At 30.9% G+C, this 27,638-nt stretch overlaps 1 protein-coding gene across 3 annotated transcripts in view; it reads right to left on the bottom strand.

Annotated features, from left to right (window-relative positions):
• Positions 1-27,638, bottom strand: part of LOC113554952 (cAMP-specific 3',5'-cyclic phosphodiesterase) — a 612,877-nt gene that overhangs the window by 330,519 nt on the left and 254,720 nt on the right. The window contains exon 1 of one of the 3 annotated variants that reach the window (XM_026959108.1): positions 1,979-2,955. The exons of the other annotated variants lie outside the window; for them this stretch is intronic. Coding sequence (XP_026814909.1) covers positions 1,979-2,064 — 86 coding nt within the window. The 5' untranslated portion in view covers positions 2,065-2,955. Of the gene's footprint in view, positions 1-1,978; positions 2,956-27,638 lie in introns of those variants that run through there. 3 annotated transcript variants of the gene reach the window in all.

Here is a 27,638-nt window from a genome sequence, read left to right on the forward strand (position 1 = left end):
TATTATCATACCTTCCTAATCAATTATGATTGTCCTATTATCCTAATTAATACACACATTTAATGAACTCAAAACTACTTTTACAAATTTTAATTTTCTTACGTAAAAATACTCAGAAAACATATCCAATTAATAATTTACAGTAGAAAAGAGAAATTCTCGTTTGTAAAACAGATGTTTGTATCTTTGCATTATCCTACTTAAATAATACAATAATCTAAATAATTTGAGAATACCTATGGTCTTAAATCGTATTAATTTTGTAATTGATCGTAATTAAATTTCATAAAATCAGATTTTGTCGATATTGAATATCTTTAATATTCAAGCAAAAAGCGGGATAGCATGTGCATTTCTCTGTATTATAAAAAATGGTGGAGCCGTATTTATTACAAAAATATAACACGTAAAAAAAAAACGAGCAAAATCGTAGCAATATAAAGTATTGTGTATACGTGTACAACATCCGAAATGATAAATCAAAAATCTGTATGGTGAATAGTATTATTATTATTGTTTTCGTGGCATTTTTTTCGACCAGTTTGAAACCCAATGAAAATGATTCAATTTAACGGCATAAATTAATCTATGGTTTGACGAAGTTTATAAAGGTACTTATTTATTCGCAACAATATGTCTCTTTAAATCAAAAAGAACGACTTTGTTATGCGCACGTTGATGTGTGTGTGTGTGTGTGTGTTGTGTGTGTGTGTAATGGCAATGGCGGCACTGGAAATGATTTATAAAACTATTTACACGGTTCAAAAGTTCCACACGGAAAATTTGTTATATTATTATGTAGGTACGTGTATAGAATAAAATATGAAAACGGTTAACTGCAGCATACCACGAACAGGTTACACTTTAACCATCGAATTTCATATTATCATAACTTCACGATGTTATTTTTAATAACATGATACGACGTACGAGTATGTAATAGTTTAAAAAGAATATAATAAACGACGATTAAGTATTTTTCATCAAATAATCTAGTGTAGCGTAGCTGGAAATAAAAAACTAGATACTAAGGTTATATTGTAAGATACGTAAGGACCGAATTTTCACGTTAAATTATGAATCAAAAATATAATTATTAAAGTTTCCACATCATACAAATTATCCACATTATATAATAAAATACTTTAGATTTAAATTTAATTAATTTCATTACTTTTGTAATTTTAAAATAAAATTATACAAAATAAGATTTTTAAGAATATGAATACGCATTGTTTTTATTTTTTCAGTCAAATTGTATATCAAAAAATATTTTCTATTACCGATTCTTTTTTATTTTGTTAAAATAAAATTGAAACAAAAATACGCGATTAATTAGAATTGTATTTACTTTATTTAACCTGACCTACAATTTTGTTATACAAAAATTCAAAATGAATGATTTATACTCAAAAAATCTAAGGATTGCAGGATGCCGGGATACACGTTTTTACTGCGCTAAACCGTCAGCAGAGTTCCAACCCAATAAAATAAACTGATTCTTTAACTGTTATTATCGCCATGTGGTATGGTTTATGGACTTATGGTTTTCATAATACTACTTCACACTCCATCACGATTTCCAAAGAAAAAATGTACGCTACAGTTAGCTGAATCTTACGATTAGTATACCATATCACCATATGGTTACTTAAATATATATACCATACATCTGCAAAGAGTAGAATCCGATTTTACTTAATGCATACGTTAAACCAGTTACTACTAATACGATTTATTCTATCTATATAAATACTAGAACTACTTAGATTATTACGAATTTCAAATTATTTTGTTTTTTTTTTTTGGAAATCGTGACGGTTTATCTTATCACGGTTCAGCGTGAATTCGCCTTAAGTTTAAGTTTGCATCAAAAATCCAATCCTCCCCGCACGCGTAATACTACTATATAACTATATGTTACTATAATAAATGTTCGGGAGCTGATCGGGGGTTTAAAATGCACACTCGTACTTACCGAACGTTAGCTAGTGTGTGCCTGCGGTTTCGGAGGAACTTGTGGTACTTCTGTAGATCACCGATGCTGCCCTGTTCCGCTTGCATCTTGGCTGCGATCGCTGCGGTGGAGGCAGCTGTGGTTTCCGCTGCCGCTGCAGCTACAGCTGCTGCTACTGCTGTAAGGGCGGGCGCTTGACTATTATCGTTACTGTTTTCGTTTGTCGATGATTGCGTAGCACCGGCGTGCCGTTCCTGGCTGCCGTTTCCGGATACGTCCGAAGTAACGGTGTTCGTCACGCTCTTAGTGCGCAGGTTCTTTTTGCGTTTCCGGTCGGCGGCAGGCGCAGTCGACTGAGCTGACGGCGGCTGCTGCTGGTGGTGCGCCAACACCACCGCCGTAGTCGCGGCCACTCTGGGCCAGGTCGTGGTCGTGGCCGACGGGATGCCAGACGACGACGTTGGAGACGGGCAACCGACGGCGGTCTCGCGGACTGTCAGCGAACGGTCGCCGTCCGTCGACGAGGTCGGCTGATCGTCGTCCTCTTCCTCCTCGATGTCGTGCAACTGTTGTTGCTGTTGCTGCTGCTGCTGTTGCTGCAACTGCTGTTTCGCCCCCGATGTGGCGGCGGCGACGTGCAGCGGCTGTTGCTGTTGCTGGTTTAGATCGCCGGCGACCGGAACGGCGTTCGGGGCCGACGACGACTTCCTGTCGGCGTCTGCGGTGACGGAACACGGCGACGATGGTATTTGGCATCCGGTCGACGACGACAGGGTGACAGCGGCAACCTCGACTCGTCCCGGTGCTGATATGGTGAATGAAGATGGCGACGTTATTACCAATACCGCTGTGGTCTCCGTCCTGTGCTGGCTACCGCTTGGCTGTTGTCGTTGCTGCTGACCGTCGCCGGCTTCGGATGCTGCTGCTGCTGAGTCGTCGGCAGCGACGGTGGCTGCCTGGCGGCTGTGGCGAAGGCGGCGGCGACGGCAGCTTCGGCAGCAGCAGCACCACCAGCTGCACTTGCTTGACGCGCCCCCCACGCCGCCGGCTGCTCGACCACGCTCGCCGTTAGTACCGGTGCAACCGGCGCGCGGACGATGATCCCGCCGCCGTGCGTTCCGCTGATCCGGCCACTATAATACTGAACGTGGTGCGCAAGTGATGGTCGTTTATCAACGGTCACCGCGAAGTTGTACACCGACCACCGTCACCGCGGTTCGACGCTGCTTCTGTGCTCGGTTCCGCTTCTGTTTAAGACGATCGTCCTCCCGCTTCCGGTTCGGCTGTTCCAATCGTCCGCCGACGAAGTTCATAATAAAATTATTTCATTCGGTCATTTTCGATTTTACCACGCACCAGTCTGATATGTGTGACCACGCCCAGTGCAGAGGAACTGTCTTATATTTGGAAAAAATAAAGTATTTTCTTTTTAATTTGTATATTACGATATTATTTATTTTGTATATATAACCTTTAAAAAATATTAACATACAATTAAATTATAATTATGCTATTGAACTGTTAATTCTATTGACATCACGGACCACCACCATCCCGATCGTACCACAGTTGTGTCTCGTATATATATATATATATATTGTATTTATACAGCTGACAATTATTATATTCTCATTAAGATTATTACCTCAGAACAGTGGTTCTCAATCAATTTTTTACGATAACCTCAGTTAAATAAAAATAACTAGTGACATTCTATTAATATTATAAAGCATTACATTTAAAAAAAATGACTATTTTGTGAACAACGTCCTCTGAGAATATTTTTATTTAAATATTTTTATTTTTTCAAATCCGTTAGGTAAGTTTATAAACAAGTCAACCAGCTTACTATAAGCATATTATTCAGACCCATAATTATAGTAACCAATGCAATAAAATACCTTTATAATTTATAGTTCCGGTGTAACATAAACCGTAAATTATGTTTTAATAAATATAATATATAGGTTCATTAGTTTTATTTTAATAGCAATATTATTTTCAATTTGTTTCTATGGATTATATAATTTTTAAACACGAACACTATTTATTATTTAATAATTAAACAGTTTTTTTACGCTTATTCAGCCAACAATCTTAGAATTATTCTATAGAGTATCGATGTGCGTTTCGAAAGCACTAGACTACACAATATAGTATTCTGTTATAACGACAACATAATGTAATATCATGATTGTTTTTAATTATTCAAATTGTATTATTCATAAAAATATGTGTGTGGCAAAGTGTACAATTTCAAAGTAACTTTTAGATAAATTTAAAACATAAAACCTAATCCGTTTATAAAACGTGTATTCAATTGTACATGTACCTATCCACTACGGAGCATGTGAAAAGGTTATAGCGAGACTATGGTAGCATAGCGTCGTATAAATATCACGTTTCGGTAAACACGCATATTACCATAATGTGTATATCGTTGCTGCCGACGTATTGTTTGATTTACATAAAAATAATTACAATGAAAAAAAGTTCGTTTCACGTATGGAATCATAATGTCGTTTTAAATTGAGCAGATTAAATACATTAAATATTTTACGACAAACACGGACGATATTGACCAAATTTCTATTCTTCAGACATTATTCTCTAAAAATATCGTTTATATAAACGAGAATAATTATATCATGATCACCAAGTATGTGACTTAGTGTATTTAAAATGAATACGTAGTTAGTTTTTAAATCTATGTATAATTTTACTTGTATCGATAGGCAATATAAAAAAACGATTAAAGTTGTTTAAGTCGTACATTAAAATGTATGTAAGACTCTAAATAATACGATTTAAGATATGTAGTAGGTACATAGAATGGGTAAATAAAGTTACTTTTAATAATTCTTCACTCATTCACAACTATTTAGTAGAAACAATTATACAAAGATCAATTCACCTCAGGTATTGTATCTGGCAAAATAAAATAGTGTACTAAATTATTAAATCGTAGACGATTATTAAAAACAAAAGAAATTATTCTAATATTTTTAGATTGTTATATTGTTTGTGTGGTAATAATATTTTATTTATACAGCCATGCATGGAGCTATCATAATTTGGTTAGTTTATCAAATATAATATGGTGGATAAATTAATGAATAGATAAAATTGTATTTAATAATATTTTATTTGTTTTATTTTTTTTACTAAATTATTATTTAGAGAAAATCTATCTTTGAAAACGTACGTCTAATATTGCACTGGCTCATCTGATCAAATATATTATTCTAATTTAAATAATAAAGCAGTTGTACCGTTTAGACAATTTTATTATTATAATTATTATTTACTTATTTATTTCGACAAAAGTTATAACGTCTACAATTTTGAGCCCCCCATTAAAGTATTTGTCATTAATCATTTATATTACCACCGTCCTGACGGTGACGGTTAATCGAAGTTATACTGTAATAAATTAGTGTAATTAGTAATTAGTAAATTACGTATCTATGCTAAATATAATATGGTTCTTTACGGATTTTGTTTTTTTGTACAGGTGACAGTATTACAGGGCAAAATTACTACGGTTAATTCATGGCTGGTTAATTTTTACCAGTTTAAAATTATATGTATAATAATTTGTATACAATATCTCGTCATTTATCATTATTTTTTTCTGCACAACTGCGATACTGTATTAGATATTATACCGCAAGCCACGTTTCTCGGGATACTATTTATATAGAAAACTAAAAACAAACAAACAAAAAAAAAAAACCACACAACTATTATAGCGCAAAGATAATTTGGCGAGCTTTGTAAGTCTCGAGGGCATAGTACATATATTATTCGTGTCATCGCATTACGAACAAAGGATGTAGTCTGTTTTATATCATTAAGAAACCATTGGTACAAATGTGCGGTTTTTTTGCGAAACGGCTAATCATCGTTGTCTTCGTAAACGGCAAACGAACGGTTTACCGAACATATGTTAAAAACATAACCACCTCATCTAACCGACATGTTTAATAATGTAGGTACTCACTCTATAAATCACAATTCGGACGGTGTATACGATTTATCCATAACTTTATTCATAATACTATAACAAAATGTATTATATTTTATTTATACTTTCGCGATTTTACGAATGAGTTAGGTAGTTATTTTTTCATTATTTCTTATTAATATCACGTTTGGATATTTTAGGCCTTATTAAAGTATCATATAATATATTATATTCATGTGTATACGTATATTGGGAAAAAAAAACTGAAATAAATTAATCAATTCAATTTGAATAGTTGTACGTGTTATTTTGAATTAAACGTAAGTTTTGTGATATGAATTTTATGCCAAATTAAATTTTTAAATATTTTTAAAAAGCTTTATCCATACATCTGTGTTGCGTAAGATTATTTAATGACTTATGGCATGTTACCGTTATAATTTGTCTCATTACGTTTACGTTACACAACTACTAATATAAATGATTCAATACAATGTCATAAAAAACCGTACATTATTAATTCATTATGCTTTATTAAATAACTCGAAGATTTTAATTTAAAACAAACGAGTCACAAAAAACAATGTAAACAAATATTTAACTCGTAACGGTAATATTTTGAAGTAGGTAATAGAAATTTGAATTATATTTACTAAACAAAACTTTACAGTTTAAAATAATGCTTTATTATATTTATTACACCAAATTATTCATTTTATATAAAAACATTGTAATGTAGTTGTAAGCTAAACCAAAACGTAACCTATCCCATTTATTTCAAAATAAAATAAATATTAATACGAAATGCAATAATTTCGATAATAATGACATAAAAATTATTTTATTTCTGATTATTCTGATGAGCCAATAGAAAGAAATTATAGCTGATATCTCTATTCGTTAGAATTTATATTATTGAGATTTTAGATTGTATCAACGCATTCGGTCACTCGTTCACAGTACCTATACATATACGTAGCTGTTAAAATAAATACAATACAGTAGTACTTATAAATGGTTGTATCTGTGTTATATTTTATCTTTAACGTTGTATCGTTAGTAATATATACTTTTTAATTTTTAATTATTATTTGTATATGATTTTTAGTAGGTAATGCTGATGTATGGTGGTATTTTGCTTTGGGCAGCAAATTTCCATTCTGCTTTCAATTTATTTTTGAAAAGTAAATTACTTTATTGATATTATTATTTTTATTACTTTTTGTTGCAATAAATCCTTTTAAATATTTAAATTATTCATATTATAAGGCTATTATTAATGTTATTAAGTTATTTTAAAATTCGTTTAGATCAATTAATTTAGATATATATAAATTGGTTTTATTTATTTTTTGAGTGTTTCTTTTTACGCTGTCTTTTATTACATTGGCTTTATTTTCTACATTGTTCGTTACCTTATAAAACATAAAGACGACTTAAAACGGCAAATTACATTTTTATCAAAAAATGAATTAAAAAAAAGAAGAAGCAATTTTGTCCATAGTCTTCATGCCAATGGGTACAAAGAAAAATTAATTAAAGCGAAACAATAAAACAAGACAGATGTAATAGGGCATTTGTTGTAATTCATTCGTATACGGAAATATAATTAAAATTAAATTTGAACAAAGTATAATTGGACAACAATTATTATAATTAGAGTATAAAAGGTATATGGGTAATGGGCATGCCGTTCTTTACAATACACGAAATATAGGCAATATTATAATAATATACACTATAATCGGGTCGCTTGGCTAAATTATCATCATATACGTATTTATAGTATAGTCTTATTATGTACACGCAACGTGTGCTGTCGAATCTCGAGTATCTACGCCGTAAGTATAATGGTATAATATAGGAAACTTCGATTAGATATCAAGAACTACACGTCGTCCATAGGTGGAGATTTTGCATTTATATAAATACAATGACGGCGCTCGGCGTGGGCGTTTTGGTAATATTCATTAGTCCCATTTCATAAATATTAAAAGCGAGAGCTATAACATAATTTGATTTTACGCGATTTATTACGCTTACTTTATTTTCTATTAGCATCTAAACATATTATTTATGCACTAATAAAATGGTTACAATTTGAGTTACGATTATCGTGCTCTTTTAATAGAGTCTGATATAATCGTAAAAATATACATTATGTTTGATAAAATTTAACTTAGAACTTGGTGCCGTTTAATTGGACGCTTGATGATTGGTGAAATTAAGAATACGAATAAAAAAAATACATTATACAATACTTTTGTAATGTTTCACAATTAACCATCGGCTGTTTTTTTTTTTTTCAGGGAAGCTTCCATTAATCCCATTCATCTACCCCTTCAAAACTACCACGGTGGTTTATGTGAAGACGGCGCGAGTGAACCCGTCAACGTGTGTAACTATATGTTATTTATGTGCCTGTTGGGACTCGTGCACGTATGTCTCTTGACGTGGTTGATATCGATACATTATTATACACCGCGCATCCTCTGTGTAGGGAAAATAAGAAGATGGAACACATACCGCCGTCGAGATCTCCAATTCGGTCCCGGCGTTCTATAATTGATGGACTGTTTTGTGTAAAACTATATACAATAACGTCGATAAGTTAGACATCACGATTGAAACACCTTTCTCCCAGTTATACTATGCAACGTGTTAAAAATGAGTTTGTACCAATAAGGCGATGAGTGATCATTATAATATCATGGGTAATGGGTGTTTCTGAATGTGTACATAAATCATCATCTAAGTTACATCATGAACTATTACTTGCGTGGTTTTTTTTCTTGTCACAGAAATACTAGCGACATACTAAATATTCATTAAACATTTATTAGATATTTTATTTCATACAATTATTAATTAAAAAATAAAACGATAATAAAATCAAAAAAAAAATCGTATATTATACGTAATAAATATGTATTTTTATAATAGATTGTAGTTCAAAGTATTTAAAAACCAAAAAATATATATACCACTACTAAATAACACAAAATTGACTTAAATTAAAATATATACAAATAAATTAGTATCTATTTTGTATTTATCATATAATCGATTTGGATTTTAACTATTATAGGTATTATATTATGTTATAATATTCGATCAACATTATATATGCATATTTATAAAATTGTAATCATAATATCGCATCACTATTCACTAATCTAGTAATCTAGTACGATTGAAGAGACTCGCATCACAGCATATAAAATTTACTAGTTGTATTTTCACTATACAACACATTATGTGGTTGTCAGCCAAAACCGGTCATTCGTTTAAACTTTTACGCACACAGTTCGAAGCTGTCTCAAAAAATACACGCACGCAACTCAGCTGTATCGTAAAAAACCAAGCATGCAATTCGGTTGTCGTCCAAAACCGCTCTTTTTTGGCACGCAATTCGGGTGCAGCCAATATCATATTATGTGTGGTAACGGTCGCATGATACAGTCAGGGAAAGCAAGGAGAGTCGTCTTAAAACGTATAAAGCCACACACGATATGGGATACGGGTTTTATAGGAAATTTGATTACCGCAGCTCGGGTCTGACAACTGTGTCCTACTACGTTCAAAGTGATGCATATATTATTATTATTGTTATACTTTATATTATAGCTACTTCATATTTTTAAAAATGATGTCACGTGTAGGTAAATCACCGGGTCACCACCGTTGTAGTATTAATATAAAACGCTGTCACAGACCACAGTATCAATATATATATATATATATAAGCAAAGTATAATAATTTACGTGTGTGCACGCGTATCGTCGTACACGTCGTTTGATGTGCAACTGTGTATGCGTGGACTTTGAGCACATTGACGGGCGTAGTCAAGGCGTAATTTATATTATATGAAAAAAAAAAAGTCCGAAAATAATATGCTCTTGTACACTACGAGCGTTATAATATACCTACGTATAACTTGTATAATAATAATAATAATAATAATAATAACGTGATGCATACTATAGAGCGTAAACATGCAGTCGTCAAGGTCGCACCTCGATGTCATTTGTTTTTATTCATTTAGCGGGAGTTTTATAATAGATAGTGCGAAAGTTCATCGTCGAATTTACTATCAGCTATGAAAATTTATAAAAGAAATAGATGATGATAATGATAAAAAATAAATAAATTTATGGTAGCTCCATAGCTTAACCCGTCAATTTATAAAATATATAACACGTATGTTACATTATCGTCGATGAAAAGAGGACTCAAAAGATTAAAACTCACAGAAAGTATTCAATATTATAACATTATTGTATACATACTATTATTGCTGTTTGTGAACCACTTGACCAAAAATTATACGAGTAAGTACTAATATACATAATTAAAATATATTATAATAATTCTCAAACAAACTAATATTCTAATGCTCCTATTTTCTGTAGTTGTTATCTAAAAAACTAAAAAAACTGAGCGTTAAAATTTTGAAAATATATACAAAGACTTATTTTTGGTAATAACTATAGTAATTATGTGAGGATCACATATCGCCGTCCCAATTTATTGTAGCCGCCTCATAATGGCATCGGAAAACTGATTTCATTATTATATATCCGGGGAATTCACGACTTCCGGTAGATCGAATCATAACGCAGTTCATAGTATCTATAATCTCTACACCGCACAGTGCACGCATAATCATATAATAATATATAATTTAATAGATAGCGTGTACTATTACTATATTATTATTAAAATATGTAATGTAACAAGGGCTGACAGTGACACGAGTATAAATAAAAACAAGGTCAATTATGTTAAAAAAAAAAAAAAAAAAAACTATACAAAATCTAATGAGTAACATCGTGGCAAATATAGCAATAACGAGGGGGACCCACGTTTGACATCATCACATGAACGGTATACCCAATATTTTATTCGTTCATTTGTGTTGCAGTCTTTTCATGATAGCAAATGTATACTGTAATATGGCGATAATATTATGTAGGTAAGTATTCAAAGTTTTGAACCGAGAGCCGTTCTCATCCAGTAGAGCGCCACGAGCGATACCCACCGAATCGCAAATAATATAAATACATGTGATATAAGTGATATTATATAAGTCACGGTAGTGCATTGATTGATGTAATATTCATTATATAGTTAAAAATGTACTCGATATTAAGTCTACAGGGCTGGTTATATTTTATTATTACATTGATATGTATTTTGCGTTTTTTTCAGTCAGTCAAAAAGGCAACTTATTTTTAGAAAATTCGTTACATGATCTAATTAATATTCACATATATTTTTATTTTACATATAAATATTTTAAGGTAAATTTTTGATTTTTTGGTTTTTAAAACGCCGTGTTTAAGATTTTTTATACATTTTGTAATTTGTATTTTTAGAGAAAGTAATTTTAACTAAAAATTATTATTTCCTTAATAGATTTATAATCTATTTAATGTATATGAAGTATTTAAGCATTTTATGAAATACCAACTAATCTATTATCTGTCTATATTTTGTCGAAACGTTATAAATTATATTACCGATCGATATTCCATATGAGTACATATGATAATACTATTAATAAATTGTTGGAAATTTATAAAAAAAAAAAATTATGTTCCGATTGATGAAAGACAATAATTTTAACAATAATAATTATAGCTGTCGAGTATAACAATAATAATAAAATAGTATATAAATAAAAATTTAAAATACTATATTAATGTAAATTGTATAGATTAGAGTCATTATCAGTGTATAATGTGTATATAACAAACATGATAATTATTGCATACATATTTCATATCGTTTAGTAGGGCGAATAGGTATAAATGATATAAATATATCTTCTGTATATGAATAACTAATAATAAATATACATAATGTTATGTTTTATATTATGTATTTTTTGTTTTTTTAATATCTTAGACAGGATATCAATATCTTTCGTGTAATAATAATGATGTTGCTTTTTTTAATAATTAATTAGCAACCTTTACTTGTGTTCAATTATAATTTTTGGGGTTTTTTTAGTCAATTATTTATATTATAAAGTAACATAATAATAGTTCAACGCATTCGAATGTTAATATTGTTATAGTAATATTATATAGCTGGTGGTCATTAAGCTTTTTGACCGTTATTGGTCAGCGGTAGACCATAGTGTTTCGAGGTCATAGCAATACGCCATATTGTAAATTTGTGCTTGTTATTAAAACAAACACACACGCATACACACGACTCTATAATATTATACTTTTTATAATTTTACGACGATGTTCATCGTTACACGTCGTATTGTATTTTATTCCGCGTAAATCATCTAATTATAGATAATATGATGACATATTTAAACTAACAATGAGTTGGGTATATCTAACGCAAATCAGTAAATTGTAAATCACGCTATGCTGATGTAGTCGTGACGGTTATTACTGTATTAGATTGTCCCACCGCGCGCCGGATATATTAATATTATTATATCGTAATAAAGCTAATACTTTCGTCGTGAATATAATATCGTTTTCAATTTGTTTTTTCTTTACTCTGTATATTCATCAGTTTCAATTGTTTGTGTTTAGAAAATCCAAACGCGGTCCACGTACAATAAACTCATTAACACACCGCACAATAATAATAATAACACAAACACGCGGCTGCGTACACACAATGACAATAATAGTGTTTAATAATACATAATAATATAATATATTACTATTATTATTCTAGAAACGGAAAAAAAAGTTGTTTAAAAAGATTTTAGACTTAAGAAATCGTTGAATTGTTGAATGACTATGTGTCTTAACGCACTGCATGACAAAAAAAAAAAAGCTAATGCTTGTCGAGACGCCGTTGAAGTCAGCTAGTATAATATCCAAACAATACGCGGCCTTAAGGTTGCGGCGTCGAGCCAATTGATATGTTAGTTTTTTTTGTCTTCTTATTACACACAAATTGTTTCCATTCTTCGAACAAATCAACAATTATATCCGGTGTATAACTATTCCTACCTGTACAGCTGCGCGCGATTATTTACATGGTACTATTATTTTACGCGTGTTTCCAGAAGTAAGTACAATACGTGGCTATGAATCCATAATCTCAAAAAAAAAAAAAAAGAAAGAATAATAATTTTAATAGTATTGTGTGTCGATATACTTTATCGTATATTGTTTTTATCTGCATTCGTTGAGTGTGCAGAAAAATAGAGTTGCGATTTATACCATTTTGCGGGGAAAAACACCTTTACCGAACGAATTTAATTTACATCTGCAAATTTTCAAATGACATATTTGTTTTTCACCAAACCAAAAAATTCTACCTTAGATTACAAAGAAATAATCTTAAATTTACATAAAATCAGTCACAATTTATTTTCTGTTGCTATTTTGGTTCGATTAATATGATACATCATTGTAATAATAGTATTGGTACAATTACTTATATATAAGCATAATATTATGATAAATTAAATAATTAATATTCTTATATAATAAAATACATACTATAATTATACATTAATTACATAAATATATCATAATCATAGTAATATGTTTAACTCACTGCAAATAAAACACTTTTTGTGTAAGAAATGTTACTATTATTTTTAATTAAGATTATTTAAGAGCATTATTTACTATTCCTAACAACCACTCTTACTCTACGCTTTTAATATTGAGAACAGTAATATTAATATACAGTTACCTATATTAAATAGAAAACAATTTTGTTTAAATTAACATGAAATTGACAAGCTCAATGAAATATTTACTAATAGTTTGTATACTATGTAATCCATTTATCACAATTCAAAATTACCTAATGAAGTATAGTAATAATTTGTTCACGTGACGTGTATAATTTAGTTTTTATAATACAATATATTTATATAAAGGAATACTGCATCACACCAAACGATATTTAAATATTTAATACATACCTACTTTATTGATTAGTGTTTGATGTTTGTGCCAACATGCGCGCGTTTGCATTAAATCTGATTATACATCAGCCGTTCATTTAAATTTCCAAAAACCTTGCACATCGTGTATAACAGCTATTTCAATAGTATATGATTACCGAACTTTAAATCAGATTTTTAATATAGCTATTTACGTTTAACTAGAGTTATTTTATACTATAATATAGTATTTTATAACTTTACCGTTAAAAATCTCATTACTTATTAACGTCTCGTGTGATATAAAATATTAATTGTAAATAAACTGCCTTTCATTGATAATAAATTAAAATCGATTATTCCCTGATTTTATGTCGAATGCCAAACACGAAAAAGCCACCAAAGTATAGTAGAAATACCAGACTAATAATCTCGGTTGAAATATATATGAAAAAAGTTTTAGCGATCACTCGCTATATATTTAAGTATAACGCCCGTCAAATAAAAATAAACTCGTTGACCTACAAACACAAAGGCATTTTTATGGATTTGCTTTTCATGCCGTTCGCCTTTTTAACGAACAGTGGATTTTTTTAGTGGAAGTAGTATTTAATTCATTTCTGAGTATATAATATTATGTCTAAGTAGTAGTTTACTATACACGTGGTTTATAATGGTAGTGGTTGTTTTTTTTTTTTTTTTAATTCTTCCTAACACGTGAAAGTAAATTCAAGTGCCAAAACAACGGAATGGAAAATATACATACATATATATATATATATATGTGTGTGTGTGTGTGTGTGTGTGTGTGTGTGTGTGTGTGTGTGTGGGTGCATGCGTTTGTACGTAAGCCGTTATAATATGTTAGTAACGAAAGTGCCAAGTTTTTGGAATTGCATTACACTTGTTGACAGGTGCGTCGGTTGCGGCGGTGGCAATATCGCACTACAGGTATAAACCATCCCGCGACGAAAAAAAAGAAATCATTGAAACACTCGTTTACATTATAAGTATATACATGTTTAATGTTTATGAAATATACATACAACACATCGCAAATACAATCGTTTTTCACACGAGTAAATATTACATTTTTTTTTTTCAAACCTTTTTTAATCGCAACGCCCTGTGTACACCACGGCGAGCATAATAATAATAGTGTGTACACACTGAAAGAGACGATATTTTTTTGTTTTCGTGATGTAAACACACCATACGTAGCGTCGGTAGTGGTGAGCCAGGGTAAGCGCGTAAAGGTTTCATTCGTCCAATATTGTTTGTTTTGTAAACGGGAGAGGACGAAAAAACACAAAATGTAATACCGTAGTTTTAAGTTTTAATTTAATTTTAAGCTTCTGTGTTTTTTACCCAACCACAGATAACACAATGTACTGGACGAATCTTCCACGTACCCGCGACATGATATGATAAATCTCAGCGGCGGCTACAATGATACTGGTATGACATTATTATTATATTATGTAAACTGGTCGTCACAATAGTTGATTTTCACTCAATTACATTTTTTTTTTAAATCGCTCATTAAAACACGATATGATCAAAATAATAAATATCTTGAAAATTAAAAAAACTAAACTGTATTAAAAAATATTTTTGAAGAATTTAATTGATTTTTTTCTTACTTATTGCTGTAAAAAAAATAGATTTCAATATTGATTTTAAATAACCACAGATATACTAAAATTAATATGGTAAACATTGCAGTTGCAGTGTATATTTTTTTTCCACGCCCCTTCGCCTAATTATAAATCTTTGAATATGATATAGGTAACTATAAGATAAAACATAACTAAAATGACTGTGACGGCACACGAATGTGGACACAGTACCTTGATAGCATATTTGGTTATATTATTAATGTTAATATTTGGAATGATATTTGTATTGAGGTCTTACGAAGACACCCACTAGGACCAAACACATCCAACCATTCAGATATTAATTAATCGCTTCAAATAGTCTGATATCACGCTGTCACTGATAAATTGTACAATAATATTTTATACCTTATACTACATTAATCACAATCAAAACAATTTTTTTTTGTTCATTTTTATAGTACTTATTGACACGTTTGACGATAATTTATTCTTCAATAATTGTATAGTATCATTAAAAATAATATAAACTGCCGTACAATGACAAAAAAACTTAAAATCTATAATTTAGTGCCATATAGCAATAGAATATTATGATAATACGAGTAGTATTCGAATCCACGGAAAATACGTCAAGTCGTCCGCTTTATATTATTTACGTGAGCACCTTTTGTACTTCACAATATAATGCATAATTATATAATATGATATGGTTAAATGTTAAATATCATACGGTGTGGGTATCCGAAGATGGAGTGTGCGTGTCAGAATCCTCAGAGCTTGGAATTAAATGAACGCGCATGCATAAGTGTTGTTGGTGGATATAATATCCGTAGACGTATAAGTGGTGTGGCGGAAAAATTATGATAATACATCGAGAAATGTTATACTGCTTTCCCTATCGGTGGTATCATTTTCTTAGCAAATCATTATCCCGGGCCTCACCACATAATATTATATTTCTGTGACGTTTTTATAAAAGCAGTACATTTTTCGTTAACTATTTTCGTTTAAACACCGTCTTAACATCGGTTAAGACTGCCGATGACGTTAAAATCAATGCCCGCAACTAGCTACCATAGTATTGATATTTTAATCATTTTCATTAACCTATTTAATTTTCGAATTTTTGTTGATTGCTTATAGTATTAAGCTCATGCGTATAAAAAAATATTTTTATCACGTTAACACCTTTGAAACGATCTTTGAAGACAGTTTAATAATCTGATGTAAGTAGGAAATGTTTTAAAAATATGTATAATGAAAATAACATAATTAGAGTTTTTTGTGGGAATAAATTGGTTTAATAGGTAATATAAAAGATAATATTTGTCACGTAATAATATTATGAGTTTAAAATATGCTTTAAAGCGGGATGGTAAGAAAAAACAAAGAGACGCGTTAAAACTCTGTAAATGATCATGGAAATGTGATGAAGATGATGGAGATAGGTGTGAATCACGTAAATAATTTCAGTTTATAAATCGAAAAGAAAACACGTCTTGAGTGATTCGTAGAGAATCTAGTGTCGTTCAACTGCAGTTTATAAGTACAGCACTACAGTGTTTGTATTACAACCAAGGATTAGATTTTCAAGTATCCAAATATGCGCGTAAACGTCGTGTAGGTGTACAATAACAAATATTATATATATATTTATTAAGTTATGAGCCCGAAACACGTTAAAACGTGAGCAATAAATATTACTTTTTCTATTTTTTTTTTCATGCATTTAATACTGTCTTAGAGTTTTCTTCATCTTCGCAATCTCCCACAACTTCTCTTTATTCTAAAATATTCATATCCATTATTCTACTCCTATTCTATGAACGTATTCGTCTACAACAGTACAACACTTAGGAAAAACTTCGAAATATTTTTCGCATTAGTTTCCAATGGTTGTGCTCTACTTATAATATATTCCTCACTAATCCAGATCACGTTATACTATCTCATCGAGTAAATTCGGTTAAACATAAAATATTCAAACTAATAAACAAGACCTGAAATTCTACATTTTACTTTTTTCGATATTATTTGTACAGAATTTCGCGCATTCACTAATTAGTAGTCATTAGATAATAGCTAATGACTGTATTGTAGTGACCAAAAATACGTTTTTATACTCAATTCCCCATTCGAAAATAACGTGTAGAATTATTGAATTCATTTCTCTGGACCTGAATGGTCTAATTTTGGCAATTTTTCGAAATTTTCTGAGTATTTTATAAAATAATATATATTTTATATATACAATTTTGAATCGTACACCATAAACTATTATGTAAATAAAAAAAAACCTAAAATATGCATACATATGAAATTTGGTAGCCCCCGATTAAGCTTGTATATATATTATCTAAAGATACGATTAAATCATAAACTGTAACATCAGCTTCTAACTATAGTTCCACCATACTGATGGGTATTACAAAAATACCGTAGAGCATTATATTAGTAAATTTTTCCTCATTTAGCTCGTTTCACGCATACGTCATATTAAAATATTTCATATATTTATTATATATAATATAATGTGTATTATGTGTATGGGGGGGTAGGTAAATATGTATTGTCTATAGATATATTGTACGCACGTGACTTCGACGAGAATATTAGTTTTTTTTATTATTATTATTATTATTATTATTTTCCAAAATTTGACAGCTTATATTACGACGTTATCATTCTACATAGATATTTTTTTTTCTTTCACAGTCTTGCCTGTTTCATACTAGCTGATGCAATTCAGTTTATTTTTAGTGCCTTAAAGGCGTAAGCGGACCAAACTTTGTCGGCAAAAACTTACTTATTAACATTACACACACACGTGTTTGCCCTGACGAAACACTCGGTCATTTTTCCGATGGTGTGTAAGGAGGGATGAACATGACCCGTCATCATTAATCTGTATAATGTTACGGACGCTTATATTACTGTATATATATAGGTATGTAAAAAATTTAAATTTATTATAACTATCCTGAGCAGTTTTTACCAATTTTATGATTTTTTATATCAATTTGATACTCCCATAATTGGCTGCTTAGGTTTTAGTTTGTAGAAATGCTTTTATTAAATTATATTTTAGTCTTATAATTTTTCATTTATTTATCTTTTAGTTACCTAAAACAAGGCTATTTAATATTTTCCTTCTATATTTTAAATTCACAGATTATATTCAAGCCTAATAATCACCATAATGTTTTTATATGTATATCTATTATAGTATGCAATATCACATCATATGGTATTATTATAAAATATATTATGATAGGTAATAATAATATAGGTATCAGCTATTGTTTACACAATATTATTATATCGTGTTGTTACGCAGAAATCGAATTTGTTTTGGAAATGAATCGAGTAAACATTATTATCATTTAACTTTGATGTTAATGGAAAATCAAAAACTTTTGAAACGTGCGGTTAATACTATGATATGATGATAGGACAAAGTAGAAAGTCTACAAATAGTTTTCATGCATACTATAAACTATAATATTATTATTATTATAAATATCAAATTTTTGTTACAAGAATAAATTTTAAAGCAATTTTATTAGATATTTTGCGAAAACGTATAACAATTTTCGGTTGTTTGAACAAAGTAATGCTTTTTTGTGTCAGTTATTTAATACACGCAAATTACAGTATTATTTCCTATATGTTTCACAAATAGTTGTAATTTTTAAATCCAAATACTATATAAAATCAGTAAAATACATAATAATATAAAATATTATAAATATATATATATATTATGATATTAAAATAAAAGTATCATAAAAGTATTATTTTATTATTTTATCTTATTGAGTGGTTTTTATATTTAATATTTTAGTTTTCTATGTTTTACAAAATTAATATGTCCAACACCGTCACTGCCACAGCAGAATACCATTCTTATTATGTAAAGCCCCATATGTGACCATGGTAACCTCTCTTATAGTCGTTGTTACGGTTTCAGGTGTACGTATGCATTTTCTATTATTCCAAAAACTTTTTAGATTGTCAAAATTTAAGGGGGAAAATATTCATTGAGGAATATTAATAATAATGACAAAATAAAGCTTTCACCTCTTGTGCACGTTCTTTTACACCAGATACACTGCAATAGATTTAAATGTATAGAAAATAATAAATACACTTTTTGACGCACAGCAGACTCTATGTGCATATACCTATATTGTTGAGTTATTTTTATATGATGTCCTATATCTCTCTCGTATACGTTTTAAATAATAAATGATAAGCTATATATATTTCTTACGAGTGGCGTATTTCGTATAATATAATACTCATAAAATAGGTGTTATAGTATTATATACCTGGATGATTATTTGATTTAAATGATTATTTTTATTTTACGAATAAATTATACAATTCATCAGTACAATTATAACTGCACCTGGGTATACAGAAGGAATATGTGACACGATCACAATATAAAAATAATTCTAGAAAGCTTTTGCAAATACTATACTAGTGCTTTAGTCGTCATTGGAAAATTAAGACCATACACAGTTATTTGGCGTTATTGGCATCATAGTAGGAATTTTTAATACGCCAAAGTATATTGTATATTACAAATTACGAATTGTTCGGTATGTTTTTAAACTGTAATATTTGAAAATTGAATTTCAATTCCATATAAAACAGTATATTAATATATTAATATATCGTATCAATACAAACTACTTGAATAACATCCAGTCTTTTATCAAAAATATTTCATCATTATAATTTCCACCAATTAGTTAATATTTGTAAACATAAGTTAAGAACTCACCTTACATATCCGTAATATTGGTCTGTTCTTTATAATTACCAGTACATATTTTTAGTCTTTAATAAAAAGTAAAGATATTTATTTATTGTCCGTAGTTAGTTTACATATATAGGTGTACTATTAAATTATAGTATATTTAATTGTATTAGAGTTCGTTTAAAAACCGGACATTTTTCTCGCTCGTAGAGTGAGCTTATCTAATTTTTTATTTTATTATATACTTGTATTATACTATAATATGATACATAGTATGATGATATACTTATTGAATAGATTGAAAAAAAAAAATAATTCGTACCACTGTAATATTATAGATACATACTGTTTCCTTATTTATAATATTTGTTGTTGTATTTTTACTTTTATTATTCTTTTGCGGCTGCCAGTTCTCAACATCGAATACTGTGGGCTTGTTCGCGCGTATACAAATCGGAGCTCGGAACGATTGGAATGACGAACACGTGGCTGGATGTAATCTCTATATTGTACAAATATATATATATATATATATATATTTATATAACATATTTATATATCATATATTTTAAGTCCCTGGACCGTGGACGATGTTCTATAAGAAAGAGAATTTTTTCTAATAATATGGTTATATACTAGAGTTTTGAGGGGAGAAAAATGAATATCAACTAAAGAATTTCTTCAGTGATACTGGTAGTGGCACGATTTGTAGCTTATATTTTATTATGCACTTTGAGTTTTGTTTTCATCTTGTGATACCTTTATACTACGATAATATATAGTTCTACGCTAGAATACGTCCAGTCAACGTTGTTGAAATAATCATCTTTATGGTTAACTTATTATTATACGTAGACCATTTTGTTATATTTTTATTTGAAATAATAAAAATTCATATTATAAATACTATGATAATCATAAGAGGCAAGGAAAGATAGCGAGGTATCTTAATGGCTAATGAATACTGTAAAATAAATATATTTTAAAGCACGTTTAATTACATTATGATCGTGGAATAGTAATCACAATTAACTTGAAACATAGGACAAAACCTTAGGTTGAATTGGAGTGTCGCCTGTAGTTTTTTATATTAAACTTCTTTTTCATCAAAAGTATTATTAATTATCATCGTTTCGTCGGTGTCGTCACTATGTTTGTCTATAGTGCTATTTAATACATAGTATAATTAATCGTCAACAGACTATTCGTTTTTCGACTTCACAGGTTTCGTTATTGTTTTTGGCAGACGTTGGAGGTGACGAAAGGTATTTGTCGCCAGAGAATTACATGGTTTACGCTGCAACACGGCAGATAATATACATAGGTACCTACTTATTCTATATCTATACCCATAGAGTATATATTACATTAATATTTAAGCATAGTACAATATAGTTATTTAAACGCCAATCCATAAATAACACTGCGTGTTAGTTTTCCCGATTATCCTATTGATTTTTCACCACCGCAGTCTTGAATGCTATAGATATACGCTTGTCCAATACGTCAGAACAACTCACAGTATAATACGTAGAAATGATTTGTTTATTATTATTATTAATCTTGTATACGATGACAGCGACAGATTTTAAATGATTTATCATCAACATCTTATTGAATGGCATTAATAACAATAATAATTTTATTTACCAATTTCTATTGATAGCCGTTTTATTATACTATTACTGTTATTATATAATATACATTATTATTATTATTACTTATATTTTTTATGAAAAAATCCACCTGTAACTCTGATAAGAACAAGATAATCTTAAAAAAATAAAAATCGTAACCTACTGGTATTAATCAAGCTATAGATAGTCAAATCTAATCAGAAAATAGAGCAAACTAAATATTTTAACAAATGGACTTTTGATGGTTCTCGTTTCATGCTGAAGTACTTGCAACGCACTACCAAAATTTTCAATCACATAATCGACTTATAATACGGTAAACGTCAAAGATTTATACAGGTAGGTGTTTAATGAGTTATACGGTTCTAAAATTCATTCGCAGCTATTCGAAATTGTTATAAGAAAATATTTTGTGTATACTGTACACTACGGTGACTCGTAATTGCATACTTCGTGCGCGCATATGGTATGTGTCTGCGAGCACTAAATAATTACCTACCTCAATATAACACCGACGAACACCACCGATTATCAACTTTAAATTTGATAACGTGTCTATTTATATATATATATATATATATATATATATTATTATAATATAATATGTACAGTGTACAGATATACAATAATCGACTTTGCTTTTTGAACTTGAACTTTATAATTCTACAAATACATATATTCGTTTGTAACGTACAATTTAGGTAGCGGTTTAATGCGTTATTACTTATTTATAGTCGGATAATATTTTAATTTGTTTTATGTTTGTTATTAATTTAATGTAGACGTGTATGTATTGAGATATAATATATAAATAGAATAATAATACGTTATTCGTGCCTAGTGGTTTATAGTTCAACATCACGGAATTGGAAAACGTTTTTTTTTAGCTATTTCTATATTTTTACACAATATATAATAATAATATGTATCATATGATATAATTTTTTTATACTTATCGTTAAATGAAAACAAATTATAGTAATTAAGGATATTACTGTTTTTAAAATGTATAATTATAAACTGTTTGTGCGCTCATGCGAGAGGAAGAGAATACTATAATATGTGTACTCATATAATAATTGTTAAAATAATATATACCTATATTATTTTTTAGACGTTTTAATTCGTTTAATTTTAATGGAGATATATTGTGAACATTTACAATGGGAATAATAATTTATTTACAAATATCTGGTTGATTTTAAATTACAATAATTATTCGTATTCGACTAGAGTAGTTCATAGAAAGTAATAATGACAATATCTATTATACATAATATTAAGTATACACCTAAACCCCATGAAGGATTTTTGGTTGTATTTATATAATTCCAATAAGCTTCGTAGTTTTGTGTTGAAAGAGCCAATTAATAACTACGCGTTATGCATATATTATAATTTTAAACACTAAAAACTAAACTTATAACAGCTATATATCGGTCGTTTCTTAATCGAATAGAATGTTGTCAATTATTTTTATTTATAAATACATTTATTTTTTTACAAACCATATTACACGGTCACTGCGTGTGTGACTTTTAACGCTTTTGATTATATATTATATTGGCTCCCGTGGAGAATACATACATTTTAGTACTGCGAAAAACGTTTGGGTTATGGTGTCAGCTTTTTGTAACAAAAATATTCGAAGAAAAAAATGTAATACAACGTAGGATAAATTGTTTATTTTTTCGCTTTTTCTAATTATATACATTTGTATATACACATATACATATTATATGAACGATTTATCTATTACACAGAAATATTTCAAAGTAATATTTGAATAATGATAATAGATTTGTAACGTGGTTTAAATGTCTGCTTTGTGTATATGTGTTGTCTATTTTTGCACAGCTCCCTTTCATAATGTAGGTATAACGAACCACCGATTTCAGTGTACCAAATATGATTACCCGTATTGAAAATGCAGAAATAACCCTCCTAATGTCGTAGTAAACAACCGGTGATGAGAAGAAAAAAACGTTGTCAGTAATTTGTGTTTGTAAAGCGTTTAGACGAGGGTCCGCTCAATAATGGCATATATATATATATACGGACATACGGTCTACCGTTTCTGGCCGAAAGGTCTAATGTCATTTTACGTGTCACATGACCATATTATTATTGTGACGTAGTAGTAGTACAAACTACACATACATATAATATATAATGTGTGCATGTGTGTATGTGTGTGATCACATACAGCGACGGATCGGGAAATAAATTTTGGAAGACGTCCAAAAGGGGTTCTGATATACGCACACGTTAGAATTGAACGATATATTTGGTGCACGGTTTTCTAATCGGCGAAGTGGAAAAAAAATAAAGTTTCAACACAAGCTCGTCATCTTGGACGTACGCGATGATTAAAACGGAAAACATAAACCACGCGAACGACGAGAAATACCATTAAGTGAAACTAGACGGTTTTCAAATAGCGCATTATACGAGATTATCTTTGGATATCAAATTAATACCACACAGCGTCATGTGAATATATGTGTGAGTGTGTATATATATACATATATAGGTACCGTTGAAAAAAGCGTGCAACAATTTTCGTACGTGTTACGTATACGAGCTTGCTCTCTATCTCTTTATGTTTTTCTAATTCTATCGAGTATCGTGTGATCGATGTTAATCAACGACATTGTTACAATCAACGTACATATATGTAATTTAATACAATTATCATCGAAGCATGTATGATCGTACTTTTTTAACCAAACTACAACGGTAATTTTATATAGGTATATTAATTCATCGACGGCATGAATTATTTAGTACTATAATATACTAGTATTTACCTAATAAACAACGTAAACACAACGTTGTCGTTATACCAAGGACGGATTACAATAATTATGTGTCTGTTCGTATAAAATATGGTCTTGAAAATTACGGCGTCGCGTCGTCAAAAACGTGCGAATAATATTTTTTCCTAGAAAAATAATCTCAATAAAACCTAATAAACGTTTCAAATGCAATCGGATTAAACAAGACGTTTTCCGATAATTCTCGTGATTAATCTCTCTCCCCCCAAAAATTAGTGGTGGTCCGTCCAGTCAGTTGGTACTACTACGACACTGGTTAAATATTAAAATACAATGATGTATGTCAATATATGAAAATGTTATATACACACGTAGTAGTGCATTACGTACATTGTACTAAGATTATATGCGGATGGCGTGGAATATTTACCTCTTTCGTTTGACGGTGGCTTTAAACCGTAATTCCGCGGCACGGAGTCGACGACAACACTTACACACGACACCGATTTTCGATAAAAATTCGGAAAATTTGACGGGGGAGTATACGTGAAAAGTGTCGAACAGAGCTGATAAGCGGATAGATATTATAAATGTGTATGGAGGCAAATGACCACCGCCGAGTGATAAGGAGACGATAGAGGGAGAATCAGAGGGAGATTAAAATTTAAGAAAGAGAAAAAAAAAAACGATCGCGAACTCCGTAACCGATAATTCCAAACACACACCACACACACACACACACACACACACGCGCGCGCTCGCGCACACGCGTACGGATACTCGCGGTGTTTCTATACTGCAGCCGCGCGCGCGACGACAACAAAGATGACGACGACAACGACGACGACGGCAAAGGCGGCGGCGGCGACGGTTATAATATTATACACACACGCTCGGCAATTCGCCGGCAGCGGATTTTTCGCGCACTCGCACACACAAACACACGCGCACAAGCGCACACGCACACTGACTAGCTCGAAACCGCCGCGACACTCGTACGACGACGACGACGACGACGACGACGATGGTGATAATAATAATAATAATATATGTTATAATAATAATAATGTATATATGTGTAACGAGACGGTTTATATACACGCGAATTATTATAATTGTGTGCGAGTGTGTGTGATTGTGTGTGAGTGTGCGTGTGTGTGTGTGGCGTGTATGGTGCTGCGACACACGCGCTCGCACACACCGGTAGTCGGGCGACCGGAGGCGGACAGACCGCGTTGCGCGCGTCGCGGTATAGACCAAAAGCTCCGCCGGCGCCCCGCCCGCCCGACCGACCATCAGCGCTGCCGCGTGACGTCACGCTCGCGCGAAAAAGAGACCAAAGCGCGCGCGTGACCGAACGCCACCGTCGCACCGCCGTGGCCCCGACGATGATGGAAACGGTTGAGCTTGCAGTGCGGGGGGAGGACCTATCTACCTGCACGGGTCGACGGGGGTGGTGATTTCGGATAGGGTGCCCGGCGGCGGCGGTGGTGGTGGTGGTGGGTTACGTTTTCGACTGTCGGGTGGGTACCGTCGATCTGGATGGGGGCGGGGGCGATAGGGGGACGGTTGAATGTTTAAGGATCGGTCAAACATGCGCCGCACTCTGTACATTTTAGATATACCGACGACGTCTGCTTCCGGAAACGGCGCGCTTTCCGCCACCAAACGGATAGCAACCTGTTTCCTTTCTCCGATCCCGTATGGCACGACGAACCGTCTTTTTTTTCGTCCCGAGACGTACACAATATACATATTGTATCTATGTAAAAACTGATGTCGTTCACTTCAAAAACAATACTCTACGTACCAAATGTATGATTTAGAGAGATGAGTTAGGATTTTATATTTTCCCTGCAGGGTTCAGACAAGTTGATAATACCTCCTATATGCTACCGCTTATTTTCAATGTGGTAAAAATGAAAAATAATAAATAAAGCATGCTAGTATGTGTTACATACTAGTTTATGGAACGAATTTTATATAATTAAAAATTAGTATGACAAAAATTATAATATTATTCGAAAAATCTCTTGCGTACCCAACTCTTCAAGCTTGAAAAAACAGTTTGCTAACCAGATCATCAATTTAGCAAATCATTGTTCGTTTATACAATATTTTACCAATATTATTGAATTTTGATTCCAATCGTATTTTAAATATGATTTGATATGATTTTAAATAATATGTTTTGAGAAATCAGGTTTTAGCACATGAAACGTTTTTGGTTATATTAAATATGATAACTATAGCTATATGACCCGAATTAACCTTGGATAAAAAGAACAAACATAAAATACAGTGCTATATAAGTGTATAAGTGTACAGAAAAATCGGTATTGGAGCATTTCGTTTTGTGAACTATTTGACCATAACAGACAGCCTGCTTGTGGAAAATGGTATATTTTGGAAGTGGGTAAGACTTCTTTCTAAGCTTTTTCGATATTTTAAGAACAATCTTTGCAACTTTTGTCCAAATCAGCCAATTATTTTTTGAGTCTATAAGCCAAAAACATATAACCATTGCCTTGTACTGTACATGAAAAACCATTATTAAAGTAGTATTATTTGTTTAATTTAAAAAAAATCCCATGGGTGACGCAACCTTATAAAAATAATTATTTGATTTTCGTGAACGAAATCTAAGTGTAAACTGATAGCCTCAAGGAATATACTTTGAGTACAATTTAGTGTCGATCGGTTAGTATTTTTTTAATTAAGATTAATCATCTTTTATAAAGAAATTACTGTTCAAAAACCAATACATTAATTTTACATGTAAACTAAGTATCTATACGTTTTATTTAACTCTCACATATCAATAATTGTGTACCATGTAACTATAAAATAACGTATAATATTTTGATTATGATTTGTGGATCTCAAAGCTCTTTGAACGTCTATTTTGCCTTTCTCTTACTTGCTTTCAATGATGATTTGATTTATGTAGTTACACACAGAACACACAAGTCCTAAAGATATATTCACTACCTTGATAAAAAAGGACACTTATTCACTTGATTTTTA

This window comes from Rhopalosiphum maidis, chromosome 2, assembly GCF_003676215.2.
Source record: "Rhopalosiphum maidis isolate BTI-1 chromosome 2, ASM367621v3, whole genome shotgun sequence".
In the NCBI taxonomy this organism is placed as follows: Eukaryota; Metazoa; Arthropoda; class Insecta; order Hemiptera; family Aphididae; genus Rhopalosiphum; species Rhopalosiphum maidis.